This window comes from Pseudonaja textilis, chromosome 1 (genome assembly GCF_049901715.1).
Source record: "Pseudonaja textilis isolate UNSWEBS1 chromosome 1, rPseTex1.2, whole genome shotgun sequence".
Classification (NCBI taxonomy): Eukaryota; Metazoa; Chordata; class Lepidosauria; order Squamata; family Elapidae; genus Pseudonaja; species Pseudonaja textilis.
In genome coordinates, this window is record NC_141990.1 from 304,024,465 (window position 1) to 304,042,559 (window position 18,095).

Below are 18,095 nucleotides of genomic sequence, written 5' to 3' on the forward strand. Positions count from 1 at the left end.
TAAACCTGCAAATTTTGATTGGCTAAGCCAAACATTGCATTTCTAATCCATTCTTTTTTGGATGCAGTTCAGGATTGTATTTATGTATCTATATTATATCTTCCCCATCAAATTACAATGTCCATCAGCCAGTTGAAATGGCTGATGTGGCTCCTAAAGACATCAAATGGTTAGATCATCTCCAGAATTAAAATAGGCCTTTTAGTGATTTGCTTTCTAGGGAAAATGCCATATTTCACATTCTAGTTCAGTGGCAGCAACCCATGACTCATGGGTCAGATATGGTCTGCTATCCAAAATCATCTAGCCCAAGTCCCCCTCCCAAATATATGTTTATCTGGAAAGAGGGGGGGGGAGAGAGAAAGCACATGCTGTCTCTTTGGGTGAATGGTTGTGGAAGGCTTCATCAGCCACCTCAATGAAGGCAGAGCAGTTGTTGTGGTTCACTGGCAGCCAGTGTGGACAGCAGAGGTATCAGACAGTGAGGATGAAAGGGAACCAGTCAGGGAGTTTGACGAGGACTTGGACGAGGGTCCTGCATCTGATGCAGGGATGGGGCCAGGACTATCTGAAAGTGGGGTGCTGCCTTTGGAGCCATTGGACTCTGGCAGCAGTGAAGCAGAGGATCCCGGGAAGCCTGTTCCCAGTGTGCACGCGTGCAGGGCTGCTAGAAGGAGACAGCAGCTGAAGCAGCACGAGTGACTTGGGAGTAAGGCTGGGAGGTGATTGCCCCTCCCATAAGGGATAAAAGCCAGCCCTTGGGGATGTGAGGAAGTAAAGAAGTTCATTAGATTCTGACTCCTCATCGCAGCCCTGTGGACTCTGGTTTGTCTTTGCTGGAACCTCTGTCAGTTTATCTGCTAATTAAGTGAACGTCTGTTTCTTGGCAGCTTTTACAACCCTGAAAGGCATGTTCTTATCTCAGACAATTGTGTTTAATGAGTTTTGGCTGGGAATGCAAATAATTCCCAGCATCACATTAAAAAAGGTTCGCTTTTACACACAGCATTTTCTTAATTTTTCTTTTCTTAATTTGAACAAAGCCTGGGTCAGAACAGCAGTAAGTCCTTTGGAAATGGTGGCAGTGGCATAGCTTCTGGACCCTGTGTAGAAGGAAGTTGCCAACCCCTATTCTATATGCTGTACAGGTAGTCCTTGACTTACAATTCATTTAGTGATTGTTCAAAGTTGCAACGGCATTGAAAAAAGGACTTGTGACTGTTTTTCACACTTACATTGCAGCATCCCCACGGTCATTGATTTATATTCAGATGCTTCATAACTGTTTATGACTGTTGCATTGTCCTGGGGTGGTATGATCACTTTTTGTGACCTTCTGATAAGCAAAGTCAATGGGAAAGCCAGATTCACTTAACAACGGAGTTGCTAATTTATCCACTGCAGTGATTCACCTAATAAATGTGGCAAGAAAAGTTGTAAAATGGGGCAAGACTCACTTAACAAATTTCTCCCTTGGCAACATAAATGTCGTAAGTTGAGGACTACCTGTATTTGACCATCATGTATTTTCTCACCCTCATTTCTAGCAATTCTACTTTGTGCCCTTGCCCTTCCCCCCATTTAACCTCAATCTCAGCATGCTCGGATCAGTTGCATTTCATTTTATTCGGTTCATGTGTCCATTTGTTATTCAGCATGTTTACCTCTAGTTTATACACGTCGTGGGTTACAGCAACTGGCCAATGAACTCTTTCTCCACGATCTCTTAGTTTAACTGCCTGTGTCTCAAAATTTTGCAGTTCCGATTCAAAGACATCCATCTGCTGAATGAGATATTAAATGATTCAGAATTAGGCAAGTCTTTTTAATAGCAGTGATATTTCTGAGGCAGAGAAAAGATCTGACAATTTTCTGAATTATATCTATCAAATAACAGAATAAAACAACCACTTGTTAAGTGGAAAAAGGGACTGGTCTAAGTAAAAAAACACTCAAAACAAATTGGCGTAATTGGAGTGAGGATTTGTTTATGTCGGGAACATTATAACAATGATTTACAAATGAGATCTGCAAGTAAGTGTTGCTGTACAGAATGCAGTTATTTCATATTCTAGCTAATTGTGCTCTCTTCTAAAATAGTCAAGCCCATTCTTCCAAACAATCACAGTATTTTGTGAATAATGAATGTACTTAGTTTTTTGTCAATTGTTGGGTGGGGGGCAGGGTAGATGAATTAATGACCACTTAGGGTTTTTCTCTTAGCTTGTTTGCACTTCTACAATCTTTGCATTACAACCAAGAATGCTTATATCCTCTTTCTCATTTCTTAATAGTTCTGTCCGACTATAATCTTATTGGCACTAGTCCTCTGACTTGATTATCAAGAACTGTCAATTGTAGTTTAAAAACCTGAGACCTCTTTATTGTTCTAATGAAAATTTAGGGTAAACCAGATTTTACAAAATAGAGGGGAAATGACATTAGATTCCTTTTTTCTTCTGTAACATGAAATGCAAGTTGCCTATATCCTGATAATAATGTTTCTATTTTTACCAAAGGTAGTAAATAACATAGAAGGGATGGTAGGCAGAAAATAATAACGTAAAGATTAAACTTTAGATATATTTTACTGTAGATTCTAAAGAGAGAGGATATTATATGCATGATCTGATTCCATGTCAGCATACAGTTATATTGGGAAAGTTAAACAAGCATTCATATCTTTATCAGAGGATATCTTAGGCTCTGGCACTGTAACACAGGGTTACAGAGGATAATAGATAACTTTTTAGGGTTCAGGATTTTAGCATTCACTAACATTTTAAGATTTCTCAACAATTTTTTTTACAGATGCAGCATCTTAAATCAAAATTTAAAAAAACTTAAAAAGCCAGGTATCAAATTAATATGACATACTTTACTTAATAGAATATTTAAAATCCAATTAGATGTTTTCAGCAATTCCATAAGCATAATTGAAATGTGTTATAAACTAGCAAATCAGGTAGTTGTAAATAACATCAATTAGCACAATTAAAGATTACTGACAGAAGTAAGACAAACATTTAGTAATAAATAAATATACAAATTATTCACAGTGACAAACAATATTTGATTTTGCGGGAATTAAAAGCAAAATAAAAGAATTTAGTTAAAATGCTGGGTATCTAATTATACCTGATTTTCGTGTCTCATTTTAATTACCTGGAATTGCTTAGAAATATTATGCCCACTCATTTCACTGAAAAACTGTTGCAAAGAGGATTTTTTCTCAATCAATGCATCATACAAGAGCCTGATTTCATTCTGTGACAAGAAACAAAAAATCCAATATCAATCGAGAAATGCATTATGCAAAATTAAGGGATAATGAAACTGCAATTCAAATGGCTTGTTTAATCAGTATCATTCTTTATGTATATACGTTTGGAGAAGGGGAGAAAAAGAGCCCTTTTATAAATGGAATGCATTAGAATTACACTCTCAGTGTAGTCCAGTTTTGTAATCATAAATTGCTTCTCATGATGGAGATCAAAGATTAAATCATCTGTAAAGGTGATACAGTTTGCATTATGTTTGCAAGCATGGGTCTTATCTCAGATAAGCTCCTTTGTGGGTAGAAGTTTTATGTGAGCACGTGCTTATACCTGAATGCCTATGTAGGAAATTGTGCTCTTTTAGGATGTCCATGCAAGAGTACAATACAAAGATTGTGCTTATGACTGTAAAACAGGACTACTCTGTCTAGTTGCAAAACTCTAGGTAATAATTAGGCACAAGAGATCAGAGTTGTAGAAAGTTAGCATCCACCCCTCTTAGAAGAATGAAATATTTTAGGAAATATTAAAAAGACAGAATATTATATTTTCCTTAAAGGAGAAACATGTTTCTAAAGTCAGAAACTCACAGCTATACCTCCCTGCCCCCAGCAGATATTTGGTGCCCATTGAGAAGGACTGGGCCAGCCTATCAGAAGACCTTCGGTTCCAGGATGATGGGATTATCCTTCAGGGCAACACCATTCAGCCACAAGAGGAACTGCATAACAAAGCCCCTTCATTGCATCAATCCAAGCTTCAACCACGCTTGACTCAGATAACCTACAACCTGACCCCTGCATAGCCTCATAGGAATCTGACAGCAATCAACAGAATGCATTTCTTGCACAGGAACAGAAATCTCAAGGGCAAGGCCCAAGAGAAGGTATAAATAACCCTCACTCTCCACTCCACGTGGTCAGCTGCCCAAGGCCTCAACCCATGTGATCCTGTTCATCAATAAACCATCTTTCTAATCAACATCCATGTTTCCAGTATCTTTCTCCCCACTTGGAACTGAACCATATGGATATTTCTTCCAACAGAGTTTTCTGTAAATTTGATCACATGTGAATCGATATGACATCACTAGCATTTCAACTGAAAAAGGATGAAGCATGTTTTTGGGTGAGCAGTTGTTTTAATAGATTTTAAAGGCTGAAATGAAAACTTGACCCTGTGATACCTGATAATTGATGTAATGGTCCATTTCAGTTTTCATAGACTCGCTTCTAGAAGCAGCAGTTGTTTGTGTCAATTGGAGCCATGCCTGCAAGTTGCTAAAACACTGGGAGAATCTCTCAGAATTTCCACCGGCAGAGGTGATGGATTTCAGAAGATCGTCCTTCTTATCTCCAATATCTGTATGAAGTTTCTGTAGTTCTGCAGAGAGTGTCTGAAACAGATTGTAGGTGAGATAGGCAAGTAAATATGGCTTTTGTAGAATCCATCAACATCTATTTGTTTATTTCAAGAGAGAAGTTTTAATATCAGCATGAGACTTGGGCATTCATATACTGTATCTCTCACCCTCTTGAGAAAATACTCAATGGTGTTCTTCTTGGACATCTTTGACATGTTCTTGAAGTTGCAAATATGCTACAGGGATTATATAATATCTATATAGAAAGATCTGCACTGATTGCCAGCTGTTTACCAGATACAGTTTACGGTAGTGCTATTTACAGAGCAATTGTTATAAACTGTATGGTAGTAAAGATAAACAAAAAACTCCTTTTATATATACCTTAATAGCCAGAGATTTATTTTTCTGAAACAGGAAATGGCTTTCTCCTACATTGCTCCTTAGCTATGGAACACAGTCCTTCAGAAATTGTGTTTAACCTGTTTCCTCACCATTTAGAATAATACATTTCTTTCACCAGGATTTCAAAATACGAAACATATTTAGTATCAATTTGTTTTTAACTTTCTATACTTGGGTTTGTTTGTTTTTTGGTTAAATTCTATTAGCCTGAGCACATTTGGCTTGAAATAGAAAAAACAACTAGTCATTTTTTGGTGTTTATCTCAGTACAATAACCTGATTTTTCCTACTTTTTTGCCCTTTGTAAACATGGAGGGATATGTAAATGGAACTAAAAATGTATAAACCTATTGTAGTTCAGATACTACAATAATTTTGAATGCTGTGGGGTAGATAATCTAAGTCAACTGACAGATTTTCAGTATCATAAAAGTCCTGAACCATGTGCATTAAACTTTGCTAGCTTAATTATAAAATAAAAAACCTTATCATCACCAACCAAAACATGAAGAATTTGATATCTTCTGATAACACAATTGTGTCACTTGCATACTCCCCATGGCCTATGAAAACAGCAGCAAAGACCCCCCCCCCAAAAAAAAGTATCAGTGCCCATCTCCCCCAAATAGTCAACTTTTGCTTGGAAGGAAATTACACTTCCTGATATTCACTCCAATATTTGGGAGCTGATCTGAGCAGATGGCTATGGAGGAAGCGAAGAAAAAAATGCTGCTCCTCACCCACTGCTTCATGAGCAAAGAATTGTATCAACAAATTCAAAGAAGTTCATATTTGGAAGAGTAACTATATTTCAATCCAATCCTTTTAGTTCAGTAAGTACAAATTTGATCAGATAGTATTAAAATGAAAACTGACCCCCATTTTAAACTTCTGAGATTTTCTGAGGTGTTCTCCAATTTTTAAAACACATCTGTACAATTTTAGTGGCTAAAAAATTGCATTTCTTTCTTTTAAATCGGGATGTCCAAACTGGCAGTTTTAAAACCTTGGACTTCAACTCCCAGAATTCCTTAGCCAACCGTGCTGACTGGGGAATTCTAGAACTTGAAGTCCACAAATCTTAAAGAACTGGAGTTTGGTCAACCTTAATCTTAATAAAAGCTAGCATTCTCAGGAAATATCTACTTCTAATGCCATTATGGTGAATGGTTTTTGCAATTATGCAAAAATATAAAACATATTGCTTTGTACCTCATGAAATCATAGGTCAGGGTGTCAAACTGGCAGCCCGCGGGCAAATGTGCCATGTGCAGGCCATGCCCAGCCCAGCTCTGCAAAGGGACAAAACATCTCGAAACATCATGTGATGCTGCAAGATTAACACCTATGACATAGATTCTCCCATTTGTACTGACCTCATAAAGTACTTGCTGTACAGGAGCTTCTTCACTGGAGAGTACACAGGTGCCCAACATCTGTTCCATGTTGTTCAGGCAGCGGCTGATTGCCAGAAACAACTCAAAGAGTTTCCCATCCAGACTTAATGGATTTTCTCCTGTTTCATTTTCCTACAAAATGGGAAGATACGTATTTTCAATTCCCTCTCAATCTTCCTATTTATTTGGAAGCAGCATATGAACCAGTGTAAATATATTCATGCTGGCACTGCAGTAGATATATCTGTGGTTTATTATTTTTAATCTATTAAGAAAACAGATTATAGGAAGTCAGGTCATTTGTCCTTCTATCTCAATGCTGCCTATAATAACTGATAATCAAAAATGTGAAGATGTAAAGCAAGGGTCTTCGAACTTGGCAAGTTTAAGACTTGTGCACTTCAACTCCCAGAATTCCTGAGCGAACATGAGCGGAGGAGGAATTCTGGGAGTTGAAGTCCACAAGTCTTAAAGCTGTCAAGTTTGAAGACCCCTAATGTAAAGAAAGGCCCTCTATATTGGGCATTACAAGTAACTTGAAAGTGATCTCTAGGATGATCTGATATAGAGGAAGATAGATGTGGAAGACAGTATTATTTTCAGAGTTACGTAGAAGCAGTCATATTATTAGATTCAGAACTTCTCATCCTTACATAAGAAACTGCACTTTTCAAAATCCTGGCCTGAAGACTACTGTTTAATATTTATGGTGGAAACATATACAGACATTTTCAAGAACTAAGTTATAAGTCTGGAAAATATTGAGCACTTATTCCAAATTGCTTTATGATACATGTTCTAATATCTCAGGGGCTGCCACAAAGAAGAGGGGGTCAATCTATTATCCAAAGCACCTTTGGGCAGGACAAGAAGCAATGAATGAAAACTAATAAAGGAGAGAAGCAACCTAGAATTAAGGAGAAATTTCCTGACAGTTAGAACAATTAACCAATGGAACAATTTGCCTCCAGAAGTTGTGAATGCTGCAACACTGGAAGTTTTAAAGAAGAGATTGGAGAGCCATTTGTCTGAAATGGTATAGGGTTTCCTGTCTACGCAAAAGGTTAGACTTGAAGACCTCCAAGGTCCCTTCCAACTCCATTATTCTATTCTACGGTCATTTTATAGGTGGTGGCTCCCTCGGTTAAGAAACAGAGATGAGCATTGCCCCCTAGAATAGACATGACTGGACAAGGGAAACGTTTAACTTTTTAGTGCATTGAAAGTAGATGTTCCATGGTGCCAAAGCTAGATCTTATTCAACCATCCTGGTGGCTACTTATATAACTCAGAGAAATGCCTTTAGTACCTGTACCTGAATAGAAGCTTCCTGGCTTAGATTGTCCAGCTGTGCTGTGTATGTTTTTAGCTCCTCAATGGTTGGAGTTCTCACACTCGATGTAACACCCAGGGGCAGAATATTTATTTTGGTAGAGATCTAATATTTGGGGAAAAAAACCAAAACATGTTTAGACAAGTGCCCCAGGTTAAATTCATGGTGACATACAGATAATGTCAGACAACCCCGCTGCCAAGATATCCCTCAACTTATATCCATTTGCTTAGTGTCTGTTTGAAGTTATAATGGCACTTTAAAAAGTGATGTATGATCTGACCTCACATATATGACATATGACTTTTCCTCACATGATCAAATTTTGGGGCCTTGTCATGTATTTAGTTGCATCATCCAGGGGTCAGGTGATAACCAATTGTGACTTTCCCAGCTGGCTTCCAATAAGTAAAGTCAATGGGAAAAGCTGGATTTGCTTAGCAACCATGTAACAGCTGCAGTTGTTCCTTTAATAATCATGGCAAAAAAAGTCATAAAATCAAGAATTATTCACTTAGCAACTGTAAGTGCTTAATAACAGAAATTCTGGTCTCAACTGTGATTGTAAGTCAAGACTACTATATAATATTATTTTTTTAAAGTAAAAACAAATATACTTTTAAAACTAGATCATCATCATATTGTGAAATGGCAGATGCACTCAAACATCAGGTTTTAAATCTTCTGAGAATAGAAACTCTGGCATCTGTTGCATTCATAAAAAGTATGCTGGGGTAGATGGATGGAATGTGGTTATGGGACAACACCTGCATGACTCCCTCACATTTGCTTTTAACACCTGAAGGTGCTTGTGTGATGTTTCTTATATTTTTGACCTGCAAGTGAGTAAGGATATACTAACCTGAAGTTCATCCAATTGACAATGAGGAGCATTCTTCTTGAGTAGCAGTTCTTCTTGTAAATATTGCCATTTATCACCCGTTTGGTCCTTTGGAGTCAATCTAAGAGGCTCATTTCCTGAACTGAGTGCCTCATTGCTGGAATTGCATCATATCCCCATTATGAGTAAGCAAATATAGTGAAAGGCAACAAAAAGGAGACATTGGTGAATATATTGCTGAACATAAATCCTGGATCACATCAAAGACTTAATATATATTGGCATCCTGCTTCTGATACAGATATAGAGATGAAATGAAGAAATGGGGCATATATGATTGCCACTGAAAACTGCAACTTCAGGTTCTCTCTATTTTTCCAGCAATATGCCAAGATTATGTTATGTCACATTATGCTATCACATGGGTTCTCAGTTTATTACTGTAGTTGGAAAAAAGAAAGTAGCAGATGCTGTTTTGAGCATAAGCCATTAGGATTCTAATATAAGTTCATTAAATGCAGGATAGACAACTTTGGCTTCTCCAGATATTTTGGAGTAACATTCTCACAATCCTTTATCAATGGCCATGTTGGTTAGAACTAATGGGAATTGAAATCCTAAGATCTGGAGCATAATTGGTTACCTACAGGGATGGGATCCGACTGGTATAACTACTGGTTCTGTCTATTAGCATCACACGCACATGCTGAGCTGCCCGGACAGGTAAGCAGAGTTGTGTGCAAGTGTGCAGTGGTTGGAAAAGCCCTTTTTCCTGCTTTTTCAACCACAGCTGCATCACGCAAAGCAGCTGCAGTGAAAAAGCAGGAAATAAAGGTCAGGTAAGAGCCCAGGCAGGTGGGGGGGTGGGAGGTTGGGCCACAACAGCAGCAGACATAGAACCGGTTCTATGCCTGCTGCTCTTCAGAGCTACTGGTTTTACAGAGATGGACAGAACTGGTAGAAATCCACCCCTGGTTACCTATATTTGTAGTGATGAAAAGATAAAAAGTGAAGAAAAGAAGTTTCCGCTAACTCCTCTTTCAAGCCATTCTGCATTATATTATATTTGGTTCTCTTGAGCTGAACATGCCTATGGTGATTACATGGCCATGGCAATGACATTTTCTCGGCAATAGCATGGAAGGCTCTGAACCTTTCAAAGGTTTCTTGCAAAATATTTTTCAATTTTTAAAATCTTGTGTGCAGACTTGAGATTCTAATGGTATCCTATTCAAATATTAACAAGGTCCAATCATGTTTAGTTTTTGAGATTAGCCAAAGGGGATAGGTGTTTCCAACTGTACCTTGTTTGTAGTCCCAGAACTCTGCTGGGCTTAGGTTGAGGCTGAATTTTCTCCATGTATACTTCTAGGAAGTCAATGAGATTGTCTTGCTCAGACAGCTTTAACAGCAGTTCCTTCAGGAGAAATAAAAACAAAGTTAAGAAAATTGAAGTGTAAGAAGTAGGTGTTTGACAACAAAAATGTCTTATACTGTTTCATCATAAGATGCTGTAGGAATCAAACTGGGAACCAACAAATTTAGATGTTCGTTTATTATTTATTGCTTTCCTGAGATCAAAATTCAGAAGAGGGAACTGCACGAAACTGAAAGTGAGGCTCTCTTATTTCATCCCAGAAGAGCTAAGGAAAGCAGGTGGCCCCAGAGGACCAATCCAACCACATTATATAATTACATTTACTCAATTTGGTATGTCTATCCTAGAAGCTCTAGATGCAGCTTTACTTAGCCCACAATAATTGACATATGAGGGAAGGGAAGAGAAAGCTATTTTTAAACATGCAGGTTGCATTTTGCCTTTGTGTTCTGCCTAAGGCTGCAGTGGGCATGTTTGGTGACATCATGATTTCCCCAGAATTTGAAGTGTCAATATTGTCAGACTTGCATTTTATTGGGACTGGGACAGTGGGGTTAAGGAGTAAAAACAATCCTTTGCAAGGGTAAAGATACCCAACATTTTCACCATCCATGGGCCAGAAATCAGTTGAAATAGTGAGTGGGCTCCCCATTTCTTTTATAAGAAATGGATTTATTCTTTGGTCCATGGAGAATTGCGATCTCTGGTCTTGAATCCCTGCTCTTAGCCAATTATGCCCCAATCAACTCCCATTCTACATGGGGCTGGCTCCAATTTGCTCAAAATGCACATGGTTCTGTACAGGCCCAGATGCACGTTTCCCCTCCTGTGGGAGCTGCATTGGCTGTTGATTTGCTTCTGAGTACAATTCAAGATCCTAGTGCTTACTGATAAAGACCTTCATAGCTTGGGAACAGATTACCTGAAGGGAATATTGTGGATCCCTTCTCCTAAGGAGATACATCTGGCAGGACCCAGAAGAAGGGCCTTCTCTATGGTGGCTTCCTCTCTTTGGAACATCATCTCAGTGGAGATTAGATCGGCCATCATTTTGACACTCTTTTGCAAAGCCCTAAAGACCTGGTTTTGCCAACGGGCCTCGGAAACCAAGAGTGGAATGGAGCCCATCAAGTGGCCTATTTGATTTTATTGCTAGGGAGCTGGTGTTGTTTCTATTTGTACATTGGGTTTTTATTTTTCATAAGCTGCCCAGAGTCACTGAAAGTGAGTGGGCAGCCATATAAATTCTCATAAACAAAGAAACTAATAAATAAGAGGAAAAGCCTTAGACAGTGAGATGGATGGCATGTGATTTAATAAATAAATAAGTAAAGGAAAAATTACCTGTTTATGCTGAAAACCATTTGGTCTAATAAACAGAGGTCTCTCTGAGGTCTCATTTGGAAATGAACTAGAGGAATCCAAATGAAGTGGCTGTGGGAAGTTGTCAGAGATCTCTTCATTAGTGCTCATCTTCAAAGAGAAAGAATACTGTTTTTTAGAAGCAGCTTGCATTTTTTATTATAAATATAGAGAGAACATGCATGCACTTTACAATTTCTTATGCTACAATTTTTTAATAAAGTAGAAGGGTCACAGTAAAAATACACATGTAAGAACTTTTCTCTGATGAAAATACACACAGAAAAAATGATTGCAGAGGACTAGGAAACACTTTCTTTTGCTAAAAGAATAAGAGGAGAGAAACAGGAGGTTCTTAATCATTCCTCATCTTGCTGCTTTTCCCTGTACCCTTTCTACTCCTGTCACTTTCCTCTCAGAAAGACAAGAAGGCTGGCCAAGATAGACAGATGGATAGTAGGGAAAGGATAACAGGCAAAAAGCAACTACTGAGGGAAGGACTTCATGCTGCTTACTACCCACAGCTTCTCTCCTTTAAATTCCTATCCTTGTATTCATATTATTCACCAAATCTGGTTGAACACAGTATGTTAGAATTGCAGGAAGCTGCCATATATTGAGTCAGAGTACTGATCCACCAACTCCGATGATGCTGACAGTGACTGACAGGAGTTCTCAAGAGTTTCAGGCAGGAGTTTTCTCTGGAAATACATGAATTGAATCTGGGACTTTTTTTCCTGCCAGACATGCCCACCACTGTACACTATGCTTGAGCATGACACTATTATGTACACAAATATTTGCTTGGTGAACCATTTTAAATCAAACATGGAACACTCTGGCAGCCTGCAGTGATGACAGAGAAGTGAAATAATATTTTATTCATCATTATCAACTTTCTTCTTCTGAGGCAGCTTGGAGGCCGTGTGAAGACACTTCAGTTTCATTATCAAAGTCCACAATGCTCATTTATTCATTCCTGCTGCAACAACTAAGTTCTCTCCTTCTCTTCCCCCCTCCCCACCCCCCCTCCCCAGGAGAAAAGGAGACTCTGCATGAGGCAATCCTGGAGCACTTTCATGCAGCATTTCAAAAATGGTTTTCAAAATAGTTTTTCAAAATAATTGTTGCTATTCTTGCCCCAAATACATTATCACCAAGGCCATGTCATCTCTAAGCACAAGGATATATTTTTTTGCAAAGAACTAAATCCAATTATGGGCACTTATGAACAGACAATCATAAGGAACCAGGGAGGTAGGCCCAATGGCAGAGAGCTAATGTTCCATTTGTACTCTCTCTGACTCAGTATCTTTGTTCCTTATTTAAAAAAAGAATCTTTTTTTGCAGTCCAAATACATCCATTTCATGCATATAAGCCAGTTTGAAGCTGCTTGTATCAGATCAAATTATTGTGGTTTTTCTTAATGATTAGCAAAATAATTGTGTGAATATACATTCTTATGCTGACAAAACAATATCATTAGCAGAAAAGGGACAATAGCTGCAGATCTGGGGGAAAATACAACATCTGGAGAAAATGAATGAATGAATGAATGAACATGTGTGTTTGTCTATAATGTTTATACTGGTTTTAATTGATTTTATAATTGTTCACCACCCAGAATCACCATTTGAAATGTGAATGGCTATTTGAAATTGTTAAAACAAATACATAACTGGAATATTCAATGTTGCAATCTTTTGCAACATTGCAACCCTGGTGAATTCCGTCTAACCCATCTCTATACTGAATGATGGTTTACCGTTGAATGCCACATGCTACAAACCAACCACAGAGAAAGAAGCACAATACAGGAAAGAATTGCTACAGATAATGAGCTATTTTGTTATTGATGTGCCTGAGATTATTTAAGAAAGGCAACTGTGATGTTTTTTCCATCTACAAACCTACATGGCAGAGTACACTTTTCAGCAAAATAATAATGCATGATTTTCTGATCAATAGATACAACATTAAGTAGAGCTGAAGATGCAAGTAATTGTAATACAGGCTACCCCTTCCCCAAGCTAGGGCTCTGCAAATGTGTTGGGAATTCAGGGAACTGTGATCCCAGAATAAATGCATACAAGGCTCCAAGTTTCAGAAGGCTGGAATTACCTGGTCATAATTATTGTGCAGGATATACACATATACACACCCTTTCCACCAGTTATCTCTAAGCTGCATGCCTGCCAGATAAGTGGGCTTTGGTTACCAGAATTCCCCCATGCTGAGAATTCTGGAGTCTATAATCCATATAAATGAAGGACATCAGATTGAGGAAGTCTGCTTTAAGTAAATGCAATAAGAGTTGTTGGCAGTCAGGCAGCATAATAATTACTCTTCAAGTTTCTTGACGTTTCAGTTTACCTGTTCTTCTGTGTATTTCTCTTGGAGCATGCGCTGGACTTTTTCCAACTTGCACTTCACATTTTTAAGGTTCAAGGAAAGGTTCTCTGTTTCTTGTTCGAGGCCTGAGCTATTGGTAGTGGCTGTGCCTTTGCATTCCTCCAATAACCACATGACTTTCTGTTCAATTTCTGTTAACATCACCTGAGGAAGCCAAGCAGTTAATCATTCACAAAACATTTATTTATTGAGCGTCCTAAAGCTTAAAGGCTGACAGCTCCAATGCCTGGAAAGGCCCATCTAAAAGTGACCCCCTTTCCTGCCCCCGCCTCAGGCTTCTGACGATATGGGGGATGAAGGAATCAAGAAATAGTAATTTATGCATTTCATGTACTGGTCACAAAATTCTCAGCTAAGCATACATTCAGAGGAACTGTCTTTTTTATTACATATACTGTGGATCTCATTTTTCTAGTAGAAAAAGAAAAGAGCCATACATCCCAGAAATCTGAAGGCTGGCCTCATGTAGTGATATTGGTGTGCCAATTTCATCCTACAACTCTTCTGTAAATATCCACCTGAGATGATTTCCTTTCCCTTCTGACTTTCCCCTTTCACATATTTATTAATCATTGCAGCTGTTACGCTGCATTAATCTGGTTGATTTTTATCAACTTAAAAAGCCAAAGAGCCAATAAAACAAGTAACACTGTAGAACATATAATACCATAATGAACCCAGAGCACACTCATTCTATCCAAGACAAGCATTCTCACATTTCACTCTGCTCTTTCAATCTCAAACAACTCTTTAAAAGTTTCTGAAAGATCACCAGGAAAGGACCAATCTTGCTGCTCGGGTCAGCTGTTTCATTCAAGGGGCTCCCTGGGGGAGAATGTTCTCCTCTGACCCTTTCCCTCCATCCTTCTCCTTGACCTGGAAGACTTTCAGCATACACATTCTCCAGGCCAGGGTCTCACAACTTTAAGATGATATGGATTTCAACTCCCAGAATTCTCAGCTAGATTGGCTGGTTGGGGAATTCCAGGAGTTGAAATCCATATATCTTAAAGTTGCTAAGGTTGAGAAACTCTGCCCTAGGCAAATTCTATCTAGAGGAGGTGTGTTGAAAAGGAGCAGAACCAAAGCCTAAAAATACATTCTGATTGAGAGCGCTAATGGACTTGAAACATTTTCACTTCTCTGTTTGACTGTACTGTTACTTTCTAGCATAACATCACCCCAACCTTCATTTCACAAGCTTGCTGCTGGAAAGATTGACAACAGAGGCACATGTGAAAGAGAAAAAAGGTACCACACAGAGTGACCGCACTGGGTTGGCTAACAGGAACAGAATGTCCGTGTTAAGGACACCTGGAAAACGGTCAGATGGTCTAATGGGACAGCAAGAGGCCCAGAAGCGAAGTTTAAAGAACTGTGGAAACCACAGTGTAAGGGAAAATAAGGGCAGCAGCCATATTCATGATCCGTGGATAACATTTTCAAAATCACCAAGCAATAGAAAAATATTACTTTCTTTTGACATGCTCAGCCCAATGATCAGTCATGCGGGCAAAGGATTCAGGAGCATGAGAGCTTCTCTGAATCAATGAAGTGTGTTGCTGTAATAATTTAGGATATGTAGAAGCAGGTTTCAAATGCAGAAGTGAATTGAGTACAGGCTCATAATTGTTAGCATTTTTGTAGAGCCCTTAATTTCATTAAGTATCTTTAGAAGGTAGGCTAGAGCAGGAAGTGTTCCCTTTTAGTAGGGTATTGCCATACTGTATCTTACTCATTGCAAAAAATGTCAGAGATTTTGCTTATCTAATAAAAGATGAGATAAAGAGAATTGTGCAGTTTGTTCTGAGGTCCATACAAAAAACATTAGAATCCAAATTCTTTATCACCACTTCCCCAAATATCATGAACGATAAAGTTTAAGTATTCTTGTTCCAGTTCTCTTTCCATCTACTTCAAAAGTCACTTAGGTGAGGCTTAGTACAGTAATTTGCTGTAAATCTAAGTAATTTGTTAGGAAACAATCAGTTTGTAGAAAATTGTCCAGAAACAATAGAAACTTTAGTAATACTTTCAATCATCTTCTTAAACTGTATTTTAAAAAATCCACAAAAACCCTCATACCTAGTATTTCAGCATCCATTAACCCGACAAAAGAAGTAACAATGTTTGACATTTTCATTTAATTTCTCATTTTGTGCTTTAAAAAGTCTTAACAAAAAGAAGCTAAACACAAACACCCTTGTACCTACTTCCTTTAAATGTGACAGGCTTCAAGTGTATACTAAGGTATCTTTGCCTGAATTTTTCATCTAGCTTGGAGTACAGCCCAATCATCAGGTATTGGACTCTTGTCCTGGAAATAGTCTAGGATTTTTCATTTGGTACTTTCATGTAGTTTATCCCGCTTCGTCACAATAAGGGCTAGCAACTTGATTCAGGTAATCATATTTCATTTGAAGTTATGGTAATGCTGACTAGAATCTTGGCAGTGCTTTTTAACTGGAATTCCAGGTTGCTGGATTATTGATTTCATGCCCTTATAATTGGACATTGCATGGAGGACTCATAATTAGGGGACAACAAGGTCAGCATTTTGTAATTAGGACAAAACTTCTTATTGTATTTGCATGGTATCGGAGTTTTAGCACTTTTGGGCCCGAGAGATATAGAAGCAGCAGCCAAAATGTGTTTTTTTCAAAACGTATCACACTGCCTTCGGAATATTTGTGTAGGAGTTAGTTTTCATAATCAGCACCAAACTGAGTTCACAGTCCTGATTATTCCAAAACTGAATTACCTCATAGCTCCTGTTAGATGGGAAATATATTGTTGCGGCTACTGCTAAATAATTGGGAACTGGAAACACTTGTTGATCAGCTATAAAATATCAGGCTAATAGACCCCAGTCTGTATTCTGCCCATTCCTGTTTACGAATGAAATGGAAACAAGATTGAGATTGTTTGTCTTGTAGTGCCTGTCCAAGCTAGCAGAGATTGGTTGGGTCAAGAGCATTGAGAAATTAATCTAGCTACACCCCTTAAAATTAACCCATCTAACTAAAGGGGCATTTCAAAGAGAACAAGAAGTAAGAGCAGTGAAAACATTAGGTACCGTGTGGAGTGACTTTAAAGAATGCTCATGGTTTACAGAAAGCAGTGGTGAAGTTTAGCCAGTTCTTCCTCTTACCTGGCATGCAGCAAGATGCTGGTCCACCAACTGCTGCATTTGACAGATCTGGGCCTCCGATCCTAGAGACTCTTTAACTTGATCGAGCCACAGCTCCAGCTCAGCAATCTGAGCCTGGCACACATGGAGGACCTGAGCCGGCTCGTTAACTATGTCCTTGGTTGCCTTTGTGTTGCTCAGTGATCTCCATAAGCACTCGGGAGGGTTGGTGAGTTGGGTGGAAGATTTGCCCTGAAAGAAAGAACAGTCGGATTCTCCAGGATATATGAGACCTAAAGCAGCGAGCATGTGCTCAGAAAGCAGCATGCATTCTCACTTTGCCAAATGGGACTTTTTAAAATATAGGTATATATATATATATACATTTAAAAAAGGAAAGATAGAAAGAAAAAAAGAAAGAAAAAGTAATCTCAGCCACCATCAACAACATGTGATCTGGCACAACAGGCTTCTTAGCAACTCATTTGCATTTCCACAGGTAAGGCTGACGAAACAGGAAGCTGGCTGATTCATAGCTTATTATTAAATGCTATCCCACAGGATCTAAAGAAAGGTGTTTTTCTAGTGCTTGTCGGAGAAGATTCCAGGCACTGCATGCATTTCAAAGCTGGAACGTAGGCCCCAGAGTAAATATTTACATATTGCTTTTGAACTTTGGTCTCAAAAAGACATTGTATTCTAACATTAAAAACAATAAAATAAAAACCTAACAGAAAAGAGAAATGTTCTTTCTTCACAAAAGGGAAGGTTGTCAAATAAAGTTTGTAAACAATGTCATTCCACTCTTCCTTCCCCCAAGATTCCTTTAGCATTTTGTGACAAGCAAGTATGCTTAATCCCCTCTTCATTCTACTCTCTCCGCTCCCCCCGCTTTTTTTTTTAAAAAAAGCATTTCGGCATTCTCCAAAGTCAGTGTCTTGTGTTTCATGGGTGCAACAGCTGAAATATTTGTAGCTGGAAAAGTGGATATACAACATTCTTTGAACTTTAAGTCCTGCCTGGGGTCCTTTTTCAGATTCTCTTGCCGGATGAGGGGATCTGGTAGTCATTAGATTTGAGCTTTCTCAGTAGTGGCACTCCTTAGGGCTCCCTCCCTAGATATGTCCGTCATCGACTGCAGTATTTTTCTCAAGTGCTAGATAATGAACTGTCTTATTTTTCCCAGGCATTCTAA

General features: G+C 38.5%; 1 protein-coding gene across 12 annotated transcripts in view; it reads right to left on the reverse strand.

Moving 5' to 3' along the window:
* The window catches only part of SYNE2 (spectrin repeat containing nuclear envelope protein 2), a 229,008-nt gene that overhangs the window by 82,552 nt on the left and 128,361 nt on the right, over positions 1-18,095 (reverse strand). For 10 of the 12 annotated variants that reach the window (XM_087922313.1, XM_087922312.1, XM_087922311.1 and 7 more), the window contains 10 exons: positions 16,922-17,152; positions 13,732-13,914; positions 11,340-11,468; positions 9,922-10,034; positions 8,639-8,774; positions 7,759-7,881; positions 6,423-6,575; positions 4,465-4,674; positions 3,166-3,267; positions 1,665-1,784 (listed from right to left, as the gene is read on the reverse strand). In XM_087922313.1, the coding sequence (XP_087778439.1) occupies positions 1,665-1,784; positions 3,166-3,267; positions 4,465-4,674; positions 6,423-6,575; positions 7,759-7,881; positions 8,639-8,774; positions 9,922-10,034; positions 11,340-11,468; positions 13,732-13,914; positions 16,922-17,152 (1,500 nt within the window). The remainder of the gene's footprint in view (positions 1-1,664; positions 1,785-3,165; positions 3,268-4,464; positions 4,675-6,422; positions 6,576-7,758; positions 7,882-8,638; positions 8,775-9,921; positions 10,035-11,339; positions 11,469-13,731; positions 13,915-16,921; positions 17,153-18,095) is intronic. The other 2 variants (XM_087922309.1, XM_087922316.1) reach the window with 2 other exon arrangements.